This window comes from Lucilia cuprina, chromosome 6 (genome assembly GCF_022045245.1).
Source record: "Lucilia cuprina isolate Lc7/37 chromosome 6, ASM2204524v1, whole genome shotgun sequence".
Taxonomy (NCBI): domain Eukaryota; kingdom Metazoa; phylum Arthropoda; class Insecta; order Diptera; family Calliphoridae; genus Lucilia; species Lucilia cuprina.
In genome coordinates, this window is record NC_060954.1 from 63,332,487 (window position 1) to 63,353,095 (window position 20,609).

Here is a 20,609-nt window from a genome sequence, read left to right on the forward strand (position 1 = left end):
AATCCTGGTACACAAAACAGTGCTGCCATTTTTCGGTGGTAATGTTATAAATTTATATTAAAATTTTTCTTATTTATAGATTAATTTGTATAAACTTAATATGACACGACGTTAACTGTTAACCATTTGGTATATATTTTTTTTAAATTACATATTAAAATATTGTGACTGTCACTATGACATAAATTATTAGAGTACAGTGTTAGATTTAAAAGATCTAAATTTCTGTTTTTTTTTCTATTGACTAGATAATGAACTTTGGGTAAATTTATTCACCAGTCTATGAATTAGTATATTCTTTAGTTCCCAGCAAAAAATTTGTTAAAAAAATTTGTAAATTCATTACAACTAGTACCTGAATGTGTTTTAAATTTGGATGAAAAACTTATAACTTTTCATTTGCGTGTCATTGAAGAGATTTGAATTGAAGAGATTGAAGACTTTTTACCAGATATCATCTTATTTATAAAAGCAGTAAATTTCTAACATTTTGATTACTTAACTTTTTCCAATTACAAGTCATAGAAATAATCTTTTAAATACTTTATAAATAAGTATTAAAACTTCAAATCAGTTAAAATTAAAGGGACGTTTACTTTATATAAAAAAGAGCAATAAATGTCTCCGATATATGTTAACTAGTTAGTCAGTATTAATGCAACATGTACATTAGGGGGGTAACAATTTTGATACTAATGAGAGTCTTATTCGTTCTGCTTCCTAAGAAAATCAGATTTTAAATTTCCGCATATTTATCTACTAGACAAACGAGATTACATACATTTGTGCATGTTTTTTTTTCACTAAACTTAAACAAAAAGTTTTGGATATTTTAAGATTTATTTAGAAAAAAACCTTTTATCATTGAAGCTTTCTTAACAAATTACAAGTACAATTAATTTATATACACTAAACGTAAGAACAAACTGAGTTCAATGAGTTCATCAAAAAATTGTTTTCCACATACATATGAATGTATGTGTGTTAAAATGTTACGTTATTGTTGAAACATTTACGAAATTAAAAACGTGTTGTAACTAAACAAGGATATATTTATTCTAGATTTTTTTTTTTTTGGTAAAGAGGTTAAAATTATTCTGTTGCCACAGTTATATAAAAATTAATCTAGTAAAAAATATTATTGTTCGAAATTTTTTAATATTTAAAACAATTTACTTTTTAAGTTTTTTAAAGCGCAGACTATTCACCATAGTCATACAAATATTATTCATATTTTAAATTAAAAATAGATATCAGTTTAATTTTATTAAAACTTTAATTTAAAAGTCACTGTGCGCACATTTAATTTTACTTTCTCTTGTTTATTTATATTCTCTAGGAAAATGTCATGGAAATTTATAAATTTTCATTAAACTTATAAGCTTGTTTATTTTGATTTGTTTTTCATTTTTAAACGTGCGTATGTTTATAGTAGTTTGATCAATTCACCGAACGTTGGACTTTCCATAAATATTTAGCTAATAGTAATTTAAAAAAAAAGAAAAAATAAACATGGACGATTTGCAAACAGAAAACTCATCATCAATTAATGTCGTAAGCTTACGTCCGAAACATATTTATGGTCTGCGAACTGATATTTTGGGCAATATACATTTTAATCTTCAACAAGAGGTTATTTATCCCGTGGAAGGAGTTATTGCTTTTCATGATTTTGTTCAAAATAAACAGAGGTTTCTTAGGTGATTATCATTATTCCCAACACATATGGAGTAAAGACATGTTAAAAATTATTTATTTTAGATTGCCAGAAGATACAACATCGCTAATTGTACAGATTAGTCCACATCGTAGAATGTTAGCAATATTGGAGCAATCGAAAGGGTAAACATTAAACCACCAACAATCATCAGAATAAATTACAAATTAATGACTATATTGCAAATTACAGTTTAAAAACTATTTCAATTTACGATTTGAATACATTAAAGAAACGACGTACATTGGAACTGCCTGATACCTGTAGAAATGCGGAAATACAACAAATAATATTTACAGCCGATTCTAAAGCGTTAACAGTTCTTACCAAACATCCAGTTGACATGTTGTACATGTTGCTCCTAGATAAATCCTGTACAGTTTATGAGGGTCGATCTTGTCCACCTAATGCTCGCGGTAGTGCAGAGTGTATTGCTTGTAATCCCCAAGATACGAGCCTTGTGGCAGTTGGAGGCAACAATCTCTTGCTGCTGCAGACAAAATCAGAAAAGGGATTCAATACAACAAACAATCTTAAATCGAACTTTGTCACTACATCGCTAGCTTTTCTAGCCATGGATCTTCTAATGGTTGGTACTAGTTTAAATGAATTAATTTTGGTGGAAAATGGAGAATTTAAATTACGTCAGAAAGCTTCTGAAGCCGAAGTATTTGATCTTCTTTTGGATCAAGAAGCATTCGATCGTGAAAATGATCAGCACAAGACAGTGGTAACAGATAAAAATGTTGATACTCGTGTCGTCTGTATGACTGCCTTTGGGCGTGGCTTTGCTTTTGCAATGTTTAATACGGTCTTTGTATTCGAAAGGGTTTCAAAATTTAAATTTGAGCGGAAAACTATTCTTTCCATACCCATTACAATATATTCCGAGCCCTTATACCAAATAACAAACCTGGCGATAGATAGCAAGCAGGAAACGGTTATTGTGACGACAAAACATGCACAAATATATGTGGGTATTTTAATAGTACCGGAAACTTTAAAAGCGAAGCATTTAAAATTTCAACCATTGGGTGCATCAATACATATTGGTGAAATTGTAGATATATCTTTGTGCTCCTGGAAACCTATAATAATGACAGCATGTATGTATAGTAATTAAGTGTTAGTCAGATATGTATTGACTGTTCATTTACTTTATCGAATACTAGCCAGAGATCAGACTATACGTATCTGGAACTATGAAACAGAAAAGGTGGAATTGGTGCGAAAATTTCAAGTAGACGTCAATATAGTGGAACTGAATTCTACTGGTCTTATAGCTGCTATAGGATTTTCCGACCAGTTGCGCATAACTCAAATATTTATGGATGAACTGAACGTAAGTCGGAAATTTGATTTGTTTACTTCTATGACATCGATTGATGTATTTCATTTACAGATTGTTAAAACTTATAACTTTCCAAGATGTAAGGACGTCAAATATTCCAACTATGGACATTTAATGGCTGTAGCTTACGACAGCAGCATCGCAATAACATCTGTCTACAATTTGGAGGTATTGATGACACTCAAGGGACATAATGGCATAGTTTTATCAGTCTCGTGGACGAAAAATGACAAATATTTAATATCGGGAGGAAATGAAGGAGCAATTTATCAATGGGATGTGGAAACGGGTGTACGCCTTCAAGAAATCGTTCAAAAAGGTACAGAGTATGTGTCTGTATGTTCTACTTTTAACGAGCCACTCTCAATATTTGCTGCTACTAATTCGGGTTTATTGAGAGAATTTCAAAAGTCAGAAATTGTTCGCGAACTGACGATACCGTCAACTACCACAAAGGCAAAACTAACAGACGTTTGTCTTGCGCGTTCAGATTCGATTATGTTTGTGAGTAATGAAGTGGGTGATCTAATCAATGTTCAGTTGCCATTTTTGGATGCTGGAGGTGGAACTTGTACCAATTTTCGTTTTTTTATAACTCGTATTAACAAGTTGAGATTTTCATATGATGGCACTTTGTTGATTGCCATTTCTAAAGGAGGTACTCTGGCCATATGGGCACTGGAAAATATAGAAGGAAAAGTGGCAAGCATGGACCAGGACCTGCTTAGAAGCCAGGAGGTTTTAATACCTCGTAATATATTGGCAGAAAAAAATGAGCAAATCATTAATTTGGAAATTCGCCTGAAGCAACAAGCCGAAGAATTCCAATACCAACTGAGTCAAAATGAAATATTCGATGGTCAACAAATGGCCGAAGTGCACCGAAGTTATTGTCAAGCTCTGGAGGAACTAAAGCGCATGAATAACGAAATTGAGGAGCGACATACTGAGGAGATGAATCAGATAACATTTCAAATAAATGATCTTAAAGAGGAGCATAAAAAACAACTGGACAACTTAGCCAATCAATATTCGGAACGTATGTTAATCGAATATCAAAAATTTACAAATTTACGTGAAAGTATGTTGGAGTTGCGGGAGAGTTATGAAGAAAAACTTAAGAAATCTGCCGGCACCTTACAAGATACTATTGAGGGTCTAGAGAGCGACTACAAAAAGCAATTGGATGAGCGAAAAGAGCTAATAAGAGAACTGATGAAAGAAATGCAGGATAAAAAAATCGAATTCGTTGAATACTGCCGTCAAGTTGAGGTGGAAAATGATCGGAATATGGTGGAGACTCAATTGCAGTATGAAAAGCGTTTGACAACAGAGCGCAACGAGACACAATTGTGGCGCGGCAAAGCGGGAGTCTTACAAAAGAAATACGAAGGTCTTACCAAAGACGTTGACAACTTGCTAGAAGAAGTGGAGACCTTAAAGGAAGAACACAACAAATCACAGAGAACCATTGGACGTCTTAATCGTAATATAGAAGACCTACAAAAAGATATATCGGATCGTGAGTATGCAATTAATGCAAAGGAGAAACGCATACAGGAACTTTTACATAAAAATCAAGAACTGGACAAATATAAGCAGGTTCTTAACCACAAAATAGCTGAACTAAAAGCCCAAATAGAACCCAGGGAATTTCAAATTAACGACAAACGCAAACATATAATGGAAATGGAAACTGAATTGGCAGGTCTCAATCAAAACAATTCCCACCTGGAATTACAACTAAAAGAACTGAAAGACAAATACCTCAGCAATGTTGCTGATCTGAAATTGGAAAGACATCGAGCCCGCGCTGGTCGCGAATGTATACAAAACCTATGTAGTGAAATTTACCACGTCGCTGGTCTCATAAACTCTCCCGACAAATTAAAAGTGGCGGTAAAGGATCTTTTTCAACGTCATGCTACTGACGATGAACTTAAACGTTTTATATCTCTCGACGCTAACGTACGTGACGAATTTCAGCGTCAGAGAAATCAAATTGAACGAGTAATGAAAATGTATACAAATCGTAAAGATGATCAGAATCTAAAACGTAAATATGATAAACTCTTTAAGGAAAATCTTATACTTTTAGATGAAATTGAGAAGATGCGCGAAGAAAATAAAGTTTTAAAATCTCATGTAAAACGAGAAATTCATCTTAAAAAGAAAACTACGACTTTATCAAAAAATATCTCAAAACGTCAAGGAAATCAATCACACAAAATCGAGGTTTCCACAAGAGATTATCAGGAGTATAGCGAATTCTTAGATGAGGCTGTAGGCGGAGTTATAAAAAATGAACAAAATGAATTATCAACAAAAATTAACGACGATAATGATGTTGTAGGCGATTTAGTAAAAGATGATTTATAATTACACAAGATTTTAGACGACATAATAACTGTTAAATGATATTGAAATTTAGATTATTTGCATTTTTTTTATTTTTTGAGAATGATTTGTTACATATTGGAAAACATTTTTGATTAAGCAATCTAATCGTAAATTTATATTTTGCAAAACTCTTAATTTTGCTTGCATATTTTTTATTATTTTATTTAAATATATAAATACATTTCCTTCCAATTTTATTGAAATTCATATTCAGCTATATATAAAAATGTGATGGCAACAATGAAAGAAAAAGAAGAAGAAAAAATTCACCACTTTGCGTTTTGTTGACATTTATTATTCAACTCAACCTGAGTGCTACGTTTATTTTTGTTGTCGTTTGTAGTGAAATTGCATTTGAAATGCAATTAAAATTAGAATAATTTGTAAATTTGTGTTAAAAATACTCGAAATAATGTTGCCAGGTGTTGGAGTTTTTGGAACGGGTGCAATAACTAAAGTATTGGTGCCTATTTTACGTGAAAAGGGCTTTGAAATTAAAGCATTGTGGGGTCGTACTCTACGCGAAGCAGAAGAAGTAGCCACAGCCCAAAGTATTGCTTTCTACACAAATAAAATTGATGATGTTTTGCTACGCAAAGATGTAGATTTAGTATTTATTGTATGTCAACCGTATTTACATGCAGAAATTTCTGTAAAGGCCTTGGGCATCGGCAAGCACGTTGTATGTGACAAGCCGATGGGCCTTAACCAGGCCGATGCCATGAAAATGGTCAGAGCCTCACAGTATTATCCGACATTAATTTCGCTGGTTAATCATTCATTACGATTTTTGCCAGCATTTACCCACATGAAGAGATGTCTACAAGACGGCGTAATTGGACCTCTGAGCGATATTTCTTTGGTGGATATAAGGGTGCAATTGGGGTCGCTATTTCCTGACAAGTTCGATTGGATGTGTGATGCGGCCATGGGTGGAGGGGCCCTAAATTTGGTGGGCAGTCATGTAGTTGACTTAGTAAGCTTTCTATTGCATCAACATGCTGTACGAGTGCATGGTGTCGTCAAAGCTTATACAAAGACCACAACAAATGTCAATGGCATACGACAGATATCAGCGCCTGACTTCTGCAATTTTCAAATGGAACTTGCAAATGGCACTTTAATAACAACATCAATACATAGTCACACGGTTCCGGCCAAAACGTTTTCTCAAGAAGTTTTGATATGCGGCAGTCAAGGACATTTGTCGGTCCGAGGAGGTGATTTGTTTGTGTTTAAACACAAACCTGAAGCCCAACTAAAAGAGGAGGCTGTTTATGTGGATGTTCAAGATTTGCACATTGCCACCTCAGACTCACTACTACCACGGCTGTACATCAAAGGCTTATGTAAAATGATTGGTGCTCTTAAAGAATCATTTGCTGGCAAAGAATCTTCATGGGTCAAGGAACCCGTTCAAGCGGCAGCTACTTTCGAGGACGGCCTTTACGTGCAGGCTGTTTTAGAGGCAATACGAAAGTCGAGCGAATCTAAGGCCTGGCAAAGGGTGCAAATTACTTCAGACAATCCATCAAATCATGATCAAATAATGCGTTTCGCCAGAATGTCTACAATGTAAGGCTCAGCAAACATAATTATAATTTGCCGAGATTAATTTAATTTTAAACTTTCAAATTGTTTTACAAACACGTTGATGGAATGTGAACAATTTTTTAAAGTATTTTCTATTTCAATAAATGAACAAATTTTTTTTAAGATTGTAGTCGATAAATATATGATTTGTCTATTTATTCCAATTTAAAAAAATGTGATTAGCTTTGTTTTCAAAAAAATTGCTTATTAAAATTCTAAGAACTTTTTATAAAAAACTTTATTTTTATATTTCATTTTAACTTTTTTTTACTAATTAGCAGCCTATTCGTTCAGGTACTATTGTACTTGAAAAATAAATGTTAGAAATGTTCGATCGTACATACGATGTTCAGTGGTACAAACGAAGAGACTGATAATATACAAAGCAGTACATTAAAATATATACATCAAATTATTTTAAAATATACACGGACTTAATCTAAAATTATGCCACACAATAATGATTAATCTAGAAAACAACAAAGATTAATCATCACTATTTGTTAAAAAAAAAAGTTATTCAATTGCGTAATTTACTTAAGCTTCTAATAAAACTTTAGCAGGTTTTTCTTTTGTTTTAACTTCCTTAGTCAGGTTTTCTCCTTCGGTTATATCCTCATTCGCACTCTCAGGTAGAGCATCTGTGGGGACTTCTGGCAGTTTTATTTCAGCTGTAGTCTCGTCTTTTTCAGCTACTAAAGCATCTAATTCTGCTAATACATCATCTTCATCTTCTTGTGTCAATGCATCCGATAGTATTGAGTCGATTTCTTGTTGTTTCTCAATTCCTTCTCGAGTCTCATCCATTATTTTCTCAATTTCATTAATATCTAATATGTCATGCATTTTCTTCAGGGCTGCATTGCCTTGCTTAAGACCATCTAATACTTGAATCTCAACCTGGGCAAACTCAATGTCAGCGGCAAGTTTTTCAAGATTTTCTAATTGTTTATCAGTATTTGAAAGTAGATTTTCCTGAAATTTTTTCTTGCGTAAAAGCAATTTTGCCCGCCTGTAAAGAAATTGAAAACATTATTTACAATTGACATTGCGAAGCGTACAATCTACTAAATACTCTTTTCTTCCTTGCGATAGACATTTTCTAGCTAATTGTCTATCATTTTCCAAAGACAACTCAATACGTTTTTGGTATTGTTTTAATCGATCTCTTTGCTGTTTAAGTTGCTGCAGTAGAAAATAATGTATATTAATGTTCATAAACAAAGAATATATTCCAGTTTCTTTTTATATCAATTTTCGTTTTTCTACTTACTAAAACTGCTTTGTCCTGTTCTGTTACTCTACTTTGGGGTTTTTTAGTTTTTGTAAATAATCCTCCCATATTGTTAATTTGTTGGATTATTATTTATTATATTTAACAACAAATATTTGAATTTATTTCTGAATGCAAAAATAAATATTCTACGTATTTATTACAAAAATTATTTTTTACTTTAGATGCGAATACATACATACATACATACATACTTCATATTTATAAATTCACCACAAAGAAGGTAAACAAAAGTCATATGTTCGTATAATAATCTGTAGTAGTGTTGCTATGTAAGGGAAACTATAGTTAGTTCCAATTTTCCAAATTTCGAAAACACTTTAATATTTCTCAAAGTAAATTAATAAAGTAGCATCACTTGAACAGCTGACTATTTTTTTAACTATAGTTTCTATAGAAAAATAAAATTAGTTGTCAAAGTTTGTTTTGAAAATTGTTAACATTGTTTATGTCGCCATTTTTAAATTGTGTTTTGCTATTTGTTAAAATTTGTGAAAAGTTGAAAAAATGAATCAAAAGTGGTTTTAAAGTAGTTTAAAAGTGTTATAAATTTTATAATATATAATAATATAATTAAATCCTTAATATTTTCAACTTAAAAGTAATATTTTATATTTAGGTTTTGTTCACTTTGTTTGTTTGTTTGTTTGTTTGATGATTTAAGTTACTTCAGCAACAGCGATAGATATACACCACTGCTAAAGATTTATTTGGCCGTGTTAAAAAACAAAAAGCCAACACTAATTCTGGTTGAATCAACCGCAGGGTACCATGGATAATTTCAATGAAATGCGATGAGTTATATGATGTGAAATGAATATGAATTGATGATTTTAAAAATACTCGGACAGAAAATTCATTCAGAGAGATAATTTAGCCTCCTCGATAAAATCCGTTATGGTGAAAATAGCCTCTATGCCTTCTACCTCAATAAAACTGTTCAAATCTGAATGAGCAAGAATGCGGGAATATTTCGATCTAATATCATTAAAACTGGGGCAGATAAAAATTATATGGGAAACGTCCTCCGTAACATTACATTTCTCACATTTGTCTGATGTACAGATGTTCATCTTTGCCATCGTGTAATTACAAAAGGCATGACCTGTCAAAAGTCTGTTCGCCATTCTTAATTTATTTGACTTCACCTTCCGTGGATCATAGGCAATCTTCTTGAACCATGGTTCACGATGAGTGGTAGGAAACAATCTACCATAGTTGACTCCTTTCGCAGATCTTTTGCGGTCATATTCATCCTGCCATTCCCTCCAGAATATAGATTCAATATGGCATATTGCGTCAGGCAGTGGCCATGACACTGGTGAATGTGGAGCCGATCTGCAGGCCTCACCTGCAGCTTTATCCGCTTTAATGTTTCCGGTGATACATGTATGACCTGGTATATAGTGGATTTCCACTCTATCAATGTTAGATACACGTATTTTATTCCTTATAGCATTTACGATATAATTCGGATGGGACGGGTTTTCCAATGCAAGGATACCCGCTTTTGAGTCCGTCATAATCGCCACCGACCCAAAGTTGTTTTCCACTGCAAAATCTAGAGCTCTATCAATGGCCAGTAGTTCCGCAGACATTGACGAAAGTTTTTTATCGGTAGCAAATGAGACCGTAAGATCCATTCTTGGCACATGATATGCAAATCCTGTCCTATCTTGACTTACAGAGCCATCGGTAAATATAATCTCATAACCTTCGCCCTTAAGTGGGTTTACCTTTTCAAGGTATAATTTTCCAATAACCTCACTGCCCACCTCTTTCTTCGATGATGCAACCTCTTTGAAGAAGTCCGGAAACAGCATCAGTTCAGGACATGATTTTGCATGTTCACTTTGTTGTTAAAGAAAATTTTCTTAAATTTTATTTTGACATATTATTCCAAAAACAAAATACATGTGTTTGTTGTAGATGTTGTTGTACAACAAGAGATGTCGCTACTTTATTAATTTACTTTGATATTTCTTTAACAATATTTTATTGTTTAACAATTTAAAAGATTTTTTTGTAGGCAATTTTTTATATAAATCTATTCTGGTGTTTTACTATTTTTAAATTAAGATGGAAGTATTATTTGTGGACAATTTTACTGACTGGAACTTGACAGTTAATAAGGCAAGGTACAATTATTCGAAAGTCGGTCGACCATTTATGTATAAAAGTTTTCAAAATAAAGTTATTTTATTAACAAAATTATTTTGCTCTTGTTATTCTTTTAGTACCATTTGAAATTAAAAATAAACAATGCAAAATGCCATCACTAATCAAAACTACAACAACAACTAATGCATACTTCTTTGGATTCGATTAGAATCTAATCATTAGAATTACACTTTTAGCGTTAACAGTATAACATAAGCATTTGAAAGAGCATTTCGAGAGAAAAGAAAATGCTTTTTAACTTAGTTAGAAATCGTTTATTAAACAACAGACTTAATCATTTAATTAATTTTACATATAGAATGGTAAACATGTAGTTTGATTTAAGAAAAAAATAATTCTATATTTCTTCACTTTTAGTCATCACAACTGATCAAAGTCCAATTAAAACCAGGTATTATTGTTGGTCAGCAAAAAACTTTGCCCAATGGAAATTTTTATCAAAGTTTTCAGGGTATACCCTACGCAGTTCCTCCACTGGGCGAATTACGCTTTAAGGTAAATTTAATGTTCAATTAGAATATAATTCAACAATTATATTGTTTTCTATTTAAAAAGTCGCCATTGCCATTGGAACGTTTTGGAGTTCCTGAATTAAATTGTCTGAAGGAACGCAATGTTTCTCATCAGCGACATCCTCTTACTGCAGAAGTGATAGGATCAGAAGACTGTTTATATTTAAATGTTTATGTTCCAAAAAATTCAGAGAATTTTTTTAAACCACTTCCGGTCATGGTTTGGATTCACGGAGGTGGGTTTTGGTTTGGCAGTGGAAACAGTGATTAGTGAGTATTTTTGTTGTATTTTTAATTTTTGTTTATTAAAAACGCCTATTAAGCGTACTAATTTTTGCTTCGAAATTAATTTTATGTACATATATACATATTTTAGTATTAACATTTTTTTTTTAAATAACTGCTTTATCAAATCAACAATCATTATAAGTAAAAAATGACTCAATTTGCAGTTATTTACCCTTGAGCCTTATACAAGAGGATGTTATTGTCGTTACATTGAACTATCGATTAGGTGCATTAGGTTTTCTCTCTCTACCAGAAGAAGGTATTTGGGGAAACGCTGGACTTAAGGATCAGGTAATATAACAATCAATATAAGAATAAAAAACTCAGAAAAAACGAATAAATTTAAATTTTAGCGCCTAGCTTTACAATGGGTGCAAGATAATATTCAAGCATTCAATGGGGATCCCAATAATGTTACTCTATTTGGTGAATCAGCCGGAGCATCTTCTGTACACTTACACGTAGTGGCTAAACACGCCAATAAACTTTTTCACAAAGCCATTATGCAAAGTGGTACTGCCAATATGGAATGGGTTTTTCAATCAAATCCTGCCTACAAAACACGCCGTTTAGCTGAACTCATGAACTTAAAAACAAGTGATACTAAGGAATTGCTGAACTTTTTGCAATCGCCTAAGGTAACACCTGAAGATATTTTGGCTAAAACTTTACCCATAATGACATCAGATGAACGTAGACGTTGTTTGCCTTTTCTCTTCAAACCCGTTATAGAAGACAGTCAAAGCCCCGATAGTTTTATTAATCGACCTATATTGGAGAGGCTACAACAACCAAATTCAATTTATGTACCTTCAATAATGGGTTATAACTCAGCTGAAGGTTTGGTTATGATGGTCAACGCTATAAAGAAGATAGGAGAGTATGACAAAGATTTGCATAGATTTGTACCCAGGAATATTCCCCTCGATCCACAAGACAACGAAACTAAAGAGATTGCCAAAAAAATGAGAGATTTTTATTTCAATGGCAAATTAATAAAACCGGAACTGTTTAACAATTTTACTGATCTACTCTCGGATTATCATTTTGTCGTGGACATGCAAAAGGCTGCCGAATGGCAGGCGAACTTACAACCGCAAGCCCCATTGTACTTTTACCGTTTTGAATACGATGGCGATCGAAATATGTACAAACGATTATTCCAATTAAATAAATTAGCTGGTGTTTGTCACGCAGACGAACTTTTTTACCTCTTTCAAATGGCTGATGATGATATGCCAATCTCTGAACGCGATCAAAAACTGATTAAGCAATTTTGCAATTTGTGGGCAAATTTTGCTAAATATGCAAATCCTACCCCACGAGAGCAACCTCGTTTAATAAACTGTGATTGGTTGCCAGTTAAGAAAACTGACAACGCACAATTTTCATTAGACTATTTAGCGATCGATAACGACGGATGCCAAATGAAAACAAATCCTGACCAAGCGCGTATGGAATTTTGGAAAAGTATTTATAAATCATATAAAGCTACTGATTTGTCACGTCTGAGTTCAAAGTTGTGATTGTTATTATAAAAATAAAGTTTAATACGTTTTTGATTACATTTAATGAATTAGTATTTTTTCTTTATTTAATCTAAGTATATGTATGTATAGTTTTCTTTTTATTATTAGTTTATTTGACTAGTTGGTTTTTTTATTTTATTAAAAGCTAGTTGTACAAACAATAAAAACACAAAATAAAAATTCTACAATTTTCTTGTGAATCTCGCAAATAATTTTTAATTTCGCTTCCAATGCAAAATTATTTTATGTAAATTTCTATTCCAATTGCAATAGAACGAACATTATGAAAATTTTGATTTTCTCATTTTGGATTATCACTTAAATTACCAATAAAAAATATAAATAAACTGAAAAAATAAATAAAATATTACATATTTGTGTAACCTTACACATAATAATACATACATACAAATTACATACAGGTGCATTTACATTGCATGTAATTTTTAAAAGTTTTCTTTCTTTTTTTAATAAAATCTACATTTACGCTTAAATCTATAAAATCATTTGAAATGAAAAAGTTTACACTTTTGTTCACATTCACAATTCTTATTAATATAATATTTTTCTTGCCTAGAAACATCTATAATTAATTATTTATTTACTTGTGTATGTATTTCTATTATTACATATTTCAATATTTGTTTGAAGCCGATCCGCTGAAAGTGGTTATTATTTTGCATTTCTTGTAACTTAAAAATGTATGTAAATATGTTTCAATTCTAATTGAATGTGCGTTTTTATATTCGTGTCGTTTTACATAGAGTTTGAGTACTTTTGCTTAAAATCTTTTTAAAGCAAATGTACGTTTTAGGTATAAGCATATTGCCCGATGTATTAACTCATACTGTTCAGAGTTTTGTACCATTCCACCGCGCTGTAATCGTAAATTGCATACAATGCCTAATACGTCGACAAATATATTAGACATTTTTGGCAGTTCTGCTAATGACGGTAGTCGCCAGGATGTCTCTACATAAGGTGTTATGCCCTGTGATGGTGTTGGAGTAGCATCGTCGGAATCTCGTTCAGATATCTTCTGCTCTGTCTTCAAAATGTAGCGAATATAAAGAAGGGTATTTCGTGTAAAACTGCAATCAATATCAGTTGGTAAGGGATTCGCCAATGTTGTATCCTCTTCCAGAAACTGTTTGGGGAGGCAAAAATCAACAGGACTGAGGACTTGAGAAGCCGTGGCTTGTTTTGCTGCGTTAGTCGCCATTGTAGTCAACGAATACGCAAGAGACTGTCTCACTTGACGAACGCCATTTAAAATAGCTGTCAAACAACCCGTTCGACCAATGCCTGCCGAACAGTGTATAACCGGCAGGGGTTGTACTGCATTGAAAATATCCTGTTGGTATAGCTCCACTGACTGTGCGTTAATATGGGAGGGTGGAGTAGCGGCATCTCTGAAAACTTCAAATTCTGCCTCACATTTACCCAAATTCATAACATGTAGCGACATGTCAAGCAGGGTACTGATGTCTCGGGGAGATCTATGATCCGGCCAATCAGGATACCAGTAATGGTAACAGAGGAATTTATTAATTAACAAGTGACTTGCATTGTCATTATAGTTGGCGCAATATAAAATTATTAGCTTACGTATGGAAAATCCATTTTTGCGCACTATACCCACATTTTTTATAACGAAAAAACTTGAACTATTTGGTAGTTGGCTTTTAAGTTCCTCTTCCACATGTACTTTAAGTGTATCCATTGTTATCATTTGAGATGATTCTCCTAAGCCACTGGCTTTTGTCATTGCAATGGCATCTTCGTCCATGTTGGACTTAAGTATGATATTCAGAAAATCTGTTAACATGTCACTCGGTTGTACAACTTCATCTCTGGGTGTACTTATAAATATCTCGTTTAATTCAACGGGAAAGTAAACCGAACACTTTTGTCTGTTGCTCTCCATAAAATTTGTAAGCATCACAATCTTCTGATAATACTGTTGTAGAGTCTTTCCCTGACGATAACTGGGACTTTCAGGGCCTTTGGATATTTGCATATATTTTTTGGTGTTTTGGTAAATCATAAGCCAAAATTCATAAATCGTATTGGGCAAAGGACCTTGGGTGGCTATGTAACATTTGGAAGTGTAATCAGGACCCTGAAAATTAAAAATTAATTAATGAAATGGTATAAGGAGCTTTTATAAAACACCGCGACTTAGTTAACGACATGTAAGTATAAGTATATGAATGTGTTAAAAATCTTAATGAGATAACTACCATAAATCTTTAATACTTACTTTTATATAGTTGGCATTAATATAGGGCACCTCGTCAAATGTTAGAATTTGTCTTGACATATCGTTTAATAAGTCTTCTTCAATATCTGGGCAATTTTGTATCATGTCTATTAAGAGCTTAGATTCCTTTTCCAAAATAACTCGTGAATTTTCATTGGGCAAGATCGTTTTGTAGCGATTTTTTGTTTGGGAACCAAAAACCATTGGCTTTTCTTGATGATTTAATGGTAAATCCCAAAATTCCTTATGTAAATTGCGAAAAATTCGCTTTTGTTCTTCTTCGTCTAGTTCAAATGATTTTATAACATCTTTAACAACGTGCAGATACCTTTCGATAATTTCGGAATCCTCCGAATTACACACCACAGCTGGTGGGGTTTCGGCTTCTTTATTAGCGGCGGACATGTTCAATATGGGTATAGTTTGCTCTGTTAAGGTCGTGGAATTTGCTATATAGTTGTTGTCGAAAATGTAATTTAACTTGATTAAATCAGTTTGATTTAAAGCATTCGAGGCATTTTGTAACATTTGAATGTTGGCTAAATATATCTTAAACTCCTCACTGGTCGTTTGGGGCGATAAGGGTTTCGTCATTATGTTGCGAACGCCAGTGCATGTACAAACGGAAGATTCTTGAAAATCGAAATGCTCAGGATGCGTTTTACCACTGCCAGCAGCAGTTTGATGGGAGGAATCACGTTCGTTTGGCTTAAGGTCGGTCACAGAACCGAAACACACTTGGTTGGCATTTCTCTTGTGAGCCTGATTTAGATCCGAAAACTGTGTGTTGTTGCGATTTAAACTCTCACTGCTAAAGAATCGTCTCTGGTGTGAATGAACGGAACATGTTGATACTAACGACTGATGACTGGGTTTTACATCGTCATCTGGTTTTGCTTCAACCAAATTCATGCTACTGTTACCTAATATGCCTTTTTCACTTCCAATGCCACCAAAAGAACTGCTCATGTTTAATGTTAAGCTTTGGTTGGAACCACGTCGTTCCAGAAGACCTCTCCGAGGAGTAGCACCTAAGGAAGCATTGTTTATTGGTCGCGGCTGAGTTGTTAATTGTGCCCTTTCAACATTCAAGGAATTTTGACTGGCGAAAGAATTTAAATTACCACATGATGTTGCAGTGAGATTGGTGAGAGTTAAACTTTGATTGGATCCCCTCCGTCGAAAGAGGCTCTGTTTGGCTCCTTGAGTTGTGTTGACGGATGCTGTGTTGGTAGTTTGTGAACTTTGTGAAGTGGTAATATTAAGATTACAACTAGATTTCGAATTTAAATTGTTTGTAGAATTTGCCACAGAACCTAAGCTGTAGTTGGAAACACTGAGACCAGACCGACAGGATCCCAAAAGGTTGCTACAAGAACCGTGTAGATTTAAAGTAAGACTATGATTAGAACCCCTACGCTGCAACAAATTGGTGGATGACGACGAGTTAGCAGGCTTTGCTGGAGCAGTGGATGCCGTTGAACTTGGCAAATCTATAGATTTTTGTTTGAATGGATGATCAACATGTCCCGCAGTTGGTGTCGAAAACTCAACAAGAGTTAAGAATTCGGGCAATGTTTTCAAGTTCGTATTAGAGTTGTGCAATAAAGGATTGTGCTTGAAGGGAGTTCTGTGACCCGATGATGGTGTTGAGGCACAATTACCCGAGCTCGGGGTTTGCAAAGCCGAATAACTCGATTGTGGATCAGTTAACACTTCGTCCTCCTTTAATATCACTACCGATTTGTCATCACGATTTTCACACATCTTCTTAGTAATGTCCGGTATATTAAACGAGGTGTGTTTTCTTTGGTGCAGTTGCCAATCTACACTTGTGGATGTTGGTATCCGCCTTCTAATTGTAGTCTTATTCAGCTTGCCGACAACATTGCTGTTATGTGCCGCTAGTTGTGACAACGATGTCGACCTGGTATTTGGCACATTTGGTCGCAAACGATCTTGAGATTGAAATAGCTGTTTATTATCTTGCAAATTCGAATCGATTTCATCGCAGCTTAAATTTAGCTCTGGCTTTAACAGAGTCGCTTTCACGCAGTCTTTTGCTATTGCAGCCGAATCTAATGACAAGGCCTTTTCTTTGGTAGATTTAATTGTTGGAGTTTTCGGTTTATTTAACGAGGGAGAGCTTGGCAATTTATCCTGCCCAGCGGAGGCATTGTATTCTTGTGGAGCTTGGCCCGCTGCTGATGATGACGAGTTATTATTTATGATTTTAATAGTTAAATTATTTTTATTTTTACGATTTCTTTTGGTTTCGCTTTTAGGTTGAATTGCACTTGTTGCAGTCGCTGAATTTAATTCTCTGACGTGCATAAATTTTGCTTCCGGCTCTGTGTTTGTTGTTTCCGTCGATGAGGATGGCATATTCTTCGTTACAAGGCGTTTTAACATATGATTGTCTTTGTTGTTAGATGAGCTATTATCATCGACATTTGCTGATGTAATCTGTTGCACCGGAACATCCTGTACTACATGATCTATTTCGGGAAACTTGAAGTAGTTGCCATTTTTGTAGCCAGCCGAACTAATGACACCCAAAGGAGAAGACAAATGTAAATTATTTATGGATGTTAGTAATTTAGGTGAATACGCCAAGCGTCCCGATGATAGCATGGCTGCTTCCGATGAGGTTAGTATTCTCGGGGAGCCGGTTTCATCTAAAATCATACTTGGTGAATTATTACCACTCTTAGCCTCTTCATTTTTGTCCATTTTGAATTTCGGCTTTGTATTTTCTTTATCTGTTTCCACTGTACATTCGACAGAAGAAGCATTTTTAATAATCAAATGCTGGGGAGAGCAAGATCTCCGTTCGTAAAGAGAGAATCGACGAAATTTTCTTTGAACATTTGGTGACGATGGTTCTAAATGTTTTATTAGCGATTTTGAGCTTGACTGCAAGATTCTGGGGCTCTGATTATCCAGTTCCAACTCTTTTGCTTGCATCACTAGTGGCATATTTTCTAATTCGATATTCGTAGGTTGAGTAATACAAGAAGTTGTCATTGTTGTCTCCGTGGTTGTATTTGTTGTAGACGTTGACGTTAATGTACAGCTACTAGCATGTATTTTTTCTACGTCCGCTAACCGTGGTGTTGGAAATTCAAATGGACTTTGTAAAAACTCCATCGGTGTAAAATACGGTGTACTCTTATTACTTTCGGTGTCATCGTCGTCATTGGTGGGAAATGAATATTCAAAGGCAGTACGTATTAAATCCTCTTCACCTCGCTGCATTGTTTCGGCTTCGTAATTGTTATTATTATTGTTGTTATTCTTTAAAGTATCCATAACGTGTTGACGCTTCACTATCTTTCTCAAAGGTAGCTGCTGCTCTCAAGTTATAAAAGACGTCCTTATGTCTGCCGAACATATTTAAATAGCTGGAAAATGCCAACAACAAAAATAAACATTCATCAGAACATTAGGAGATAACATTGCGGACATATAACGCGAAATAACAAAGAAGCAGGTATTAATAATACTTGGACTTTTATTATTATAGGTACTTACTAGTTAAACATACAATATAATAATCCTTCAGAATTGTAATCATCGTTCTAGGAAATATTAAATGATTCTTTTTTCCCGCTATATCTTATAGTAGGTACGTACTATCTATTAGATAGCAGATACTGCAGGTATTTTTCCTTTGATTAGCGCCTTTTTGACGATATTAGCATGTCGTTCCTTAATGGTATCTTTTATTCGTTCGTTATTAGTTTTCAGCTACCTATTTTATTAATAGGTCAGTAATCGAAGTATTATGTAGTATTAATATATGAAAACTATATTCATACTTTTACTTTGTTTTCGATATTAATTTGAAAATTCACTGTATCAATGGTATTTAGTAACATGTACATAGGTTCATTAATGAATTTATTAAAAACATAAATATACATACATATTGCTTAAAGTACAATAAAATGCATAATGATATTAAAATTTAAACAATTTAAAATGTAATGGACCTTACAAGTCTCGAAAATAACAAATAAGATTTTGCGCTTTGTCTATGAATTAATTTTCCGAGTGGAAACTGTTAATCCGGAAATACATAGATTTGGAATACTTCTCAAATTATACTGTTTCTTTGCTGTATGATTTTTTTGACACCCACTGTTTCCTCAAATTCTACATTCTTGTAGTATATTTTTTAGTTATTGCTTGTTATTTATGTATTTGTTAATAAGAAAAAATATAAAATAATTATAAACAAATCACTGCATGCAAAGTACTTAAGTAGAGTACGTATTTATTTATACAAACTTTCAACAATTGAAAAGTAAAAATGAAATTAGCAACATCGACAGCAACAATATACAAAATTGTTTTCTTGTTTTTTTTTATACCCATGTTTTGTTTTTCGCATCTAATAGATGTCTATTTTCGTTACAATTTTATCTATATAATACGATTGTTGTAGATGTTAAGGTAAGGTAGTGACCAAAAAAAAAATATATAAAAAACTCAAGTTCAGTGAAGTGTTCATCATCATTATTATTAAACTTTGCTCAAATACAACTAAATATGGATTGTACTATTTACATATGTATGTACATGTATGTATAGATAGATGTGTTTTATAGATTTATTGTTTGTAAATTGTAAGGAGGGGAATGATTATTATATTTTTTAATTATTAAACATTTTACGCATAATTTTATTTTAAACTCTTTATCAATGGTATATTTCCAGATCTATTTTTCTATAAATTTATTTATATTTTTTTCTTCAACTCTGCATGAGTCCTCATCTTCCAACTTATTTTTTATTAAAGGGTTTTTATGGCCCGTATTTTAACAGTTTTATTATTAATATTTCGTCGTTTGCTTTTTGGTTTTCGTTAAATATATTAATTATTAATGTTTTATTTGCAAATTTAAATAGATTATTCGATATTTCAATGAATTTATTAAACGTTCTATAAAGAATATGCTATTATATTATACACAATAGTGAACTAATTTCTCATTTTCAACGAGTATCTGTTAGATACAGCGAACAAAGACCTGAACCGACATACATTAAAAGCAGCGGCGGTTAAAGCAACAAATTGGGCGGCGGCTTAAATCAGCTGAAATGCACAACTTGACAACATTTTGAATGCATTCTGTTAAAAATAACAGTTTGTGTTCAGTTCAAGTGATGTCAATTTCAATGTGAAAAAATTCCACTTTTCGACTCTGCAGTTATTATATTTAAACTAAAACACTTATGAGGAAGTTTTGCTCATAAACTCACTCCTTCAGTGGCAATGACAAGAAGTTTTACGAAATTATATTCAGACGAAAATCATTTAAATAGCTATCGAAAAATCAACATTTATAAATTTCTCAAACGGTGCACGAACACGTCTGCTTATTTTGACAATTTATATAATTGTTTTAATGTGTATTTATCAATGTAGTAAATTAAAACGGGATAATAGAGAAAAATGTTTAAAACTGTAGAAAA

At 33.1% G+C, this 20,609-nt stretch overlaps 5 protein-coding genes across 8 annotated transcripts; 3 read left to right on the top strand and 2 right to left on the bottom strand.

The window, feature by feature from the left end:
* Positions 1–1,367: 1,367 nt before the first annotated feature.
* On the top strand, positions 1,368–5,607 carry LOC111687297 (cilia- and flagella-associated protein 57). Its single transcript, XM_023449731.2, has 5 exons — positions 1,368–1,700; positions 1,762–1,842; positions 1,910–2,823; positions 2,890–3,059; positions 3,120–5,607. Exons 1-5 carry the CDS (start codon positions 1,513–1,515, stop codon positions 5,445–5,447), a joined length of 3,681 nt encoding a protein of 1,226 aa, XP_023305499.2. The 5' UTR covers positions 1,368–1,512; the 3' UTR covers positions 5,448–5,607.
* A 157-nt stretch (positions 5,608–5,764) lies between these two features.
* Positions 5,765–7,189, top strand: LOC111687286 (glucose-fructose oxidoreductase domain-containing protein 1). The gene has a single exon (XM_023449720.2). The coding sequence runs from the start codon at positions 5,881–5,883 to the stop codon at positions 7,045–7,047; it is 1,167 nt and encodes a 388-aa protein (XP_023305488.2). The 5' UTR covers positions 5,765–5,880; the 3' UTR covers positions 7,048–7,189.
* Positions 7,190–7,281: 92 nt separating this feature from the next.
* On the bottom strand, positions 7,282–8,551 carry LOC111687275 (charged multivesicular body protein 6-A). 2 transcript variants are annotated; one of them, XM_023449709.2, is made up of 4 exons: positions 8,534–8,551; positions 8,335–8,462; positions 8,137–8,246; positions 7,282–8,073 (listed from the first exon to the last, which is right to left on the bottom strand). In XM_023449709.2, the coding sequence occupies exons 2-4, from the start codon at positions 8,401–8,403 to the stop codon at positions 7,599–7,601; spliced, it is 654 nt and encodes a 217-aa protein (XP_023305477.2). In that variant the 5' UTR covers positions 8,404–8,462; positions 8,534–8,551; the 3' UTR covers positions 7,282–7,598. The 2 variants fall into 2 exon arrangements, with proteins under 2 accessions (XP_023305477.2, XP_046810878.1); XM_046954922.1 differs by lacking the exon at positions 8,534–8,551 and having other exon boundaries at positions 7,282–7,530; positions 7,599–8,073; positions 8,335–8,499.
* A 2,080-nt stretch (positions 8,552–10,631) lies between these two features.
* On the top strand, positions 10,632–12,908 carry LOC111687318 (acetylcholinesterase). The gene is made up of 5 exons (XM_023449749.2): positions 10,632–10,838; positions 10,894–11,031; positions 11,092–11,318; positions 11,501–11,627; positions 11,690–12,908. Exons 1-5 carry the CDS (start codon positions 10,764–10,766, stop codon positions 12,860–12,862), a joined length of 1,740 nt encoding a protein of 579 aa, XP_023305517.2. The 5' UTR covers positions 10,632–10,763; the 3' UTR covers positions 12,863–12,908.
* An 86-nt stretch (positions 12,909–12,994) lies between these two features.
* LOC111687132 lies at positions 12,995–20,115 on the bottom strand. Of its 3 annotated transcripts, none has more exons than XM_046954329.1 (4): positions 19,808–20,115; positions 18,663–18,882; positions 15,129–18,532; positions 12,995–14,987 (listed from the first exon to the last, which is right to left on the bottom strand). In XM_046954329.1, the coding sequence occupies exons 3-4, from the start codon at positions 18,438–18,440 to the stop codon at positions 13,647–13,649; spliced, it is 4,653 nt and encodes a 1,550-aa protein (XP_046810285.1). In that variant the 5' UTR covers positions 18,441–18,532; positions 18,663–18,882; positions 19,808–20,115; the 3' UTR covers positions 12,995–13,646. The 3 variants fall into 3 exon arrangements, with proteins under 3 accessions (XP_046810285.1, XP_023305321.2, XP_046810284.1); XM_023449553.2 differs by having other exon boundaries at positions 18,663–18,984; XM_046954328.1 differs by having other exon boundaries at positions 18,663–18,984; positions 19,801–20,115.
* Positions 20,116–20,609: the final 494 nt, after the last annotated feature.

Coding starts and splice junctions, on each gene's coding strand:
- LOC111687132 (XM_046954329.1), bottom strand. CDS start 18,440: ATGGATACTTTAAAGAATAACAACAATAATAATAACAATTACGAAGCC. Junction 14,988..15,128: donor TTAATGCCAACTATATAAAA/GTAAGTATTAAA, acceptor TTTAATTTTCAG/GGTCCTGATTACACTTCCAA.
- LOC111687286 (XM_023449720.2), top strand. CDS start 5,881: ATGTTGCCAGGTGTTGGAGTTTTTGGAACGGGTGCAATAACTAAAGTA.
- LOC111687297 (XM_023449731.2), top strand. CDS start 1,513: ATGGACGATTTGCAAACAGAAAACTCATCATCAATTAATGTCGTAAGC. Junction 2,824..2,889: donor ACCTATAATAATGACAGCAT/GTATGTATAGTA, acceptor ATCGAATACTAG/CCAGAGATCAGACTATACGT. Junction 3,060..3,119: donor TATTTATGGATGAACTGAAC/GTAAGTCGGAAA, acceptor TTTCATTTACAG/ATTGTTAAAACTTATAACTT.
- LOC111687275 (XM_023449709.2), bottom strand. CDS start 8,403: ATGGGAGGATTATTTACAAAAACTAAAAAACCCCAAAGTAGAGTAACA. Junction 8,247..8,334: donor AACAGGACAAAGCAGTTTTA/GTAAGTAGAAAA, acceptor TTTCTACTGCAG/CAACTTAAACAGCAAAGAGA. Junction 8,074..8,136: donor CTATCGCAAGGAAGAAAAGA/GTATTTAGTAGA, acceptor ATTTCTTTACAG/GCGGGCAAAATTGCTTTTAC.
- LOC111687318 (XM_023449749.2), top strand. CDS start 10,764: ATGCTTTTTAACTTAGTTAGAAATCGTTTATTAAACAACAGACTTAAT. Junction 10,839..10,893: donor TTAATTTTACATATAGAATG/GTAAACATGTAG, acceptor CTTCACTTTTAG/TCATCACAACTGATCAAAGT. Junction 11,319..11,500: donor GGCAGTGGAAACAGTGATTA/GTGAGTATTTTT, acceptor CTCAATTTGCAG/TTATTTACCCTTGAGCCTTA.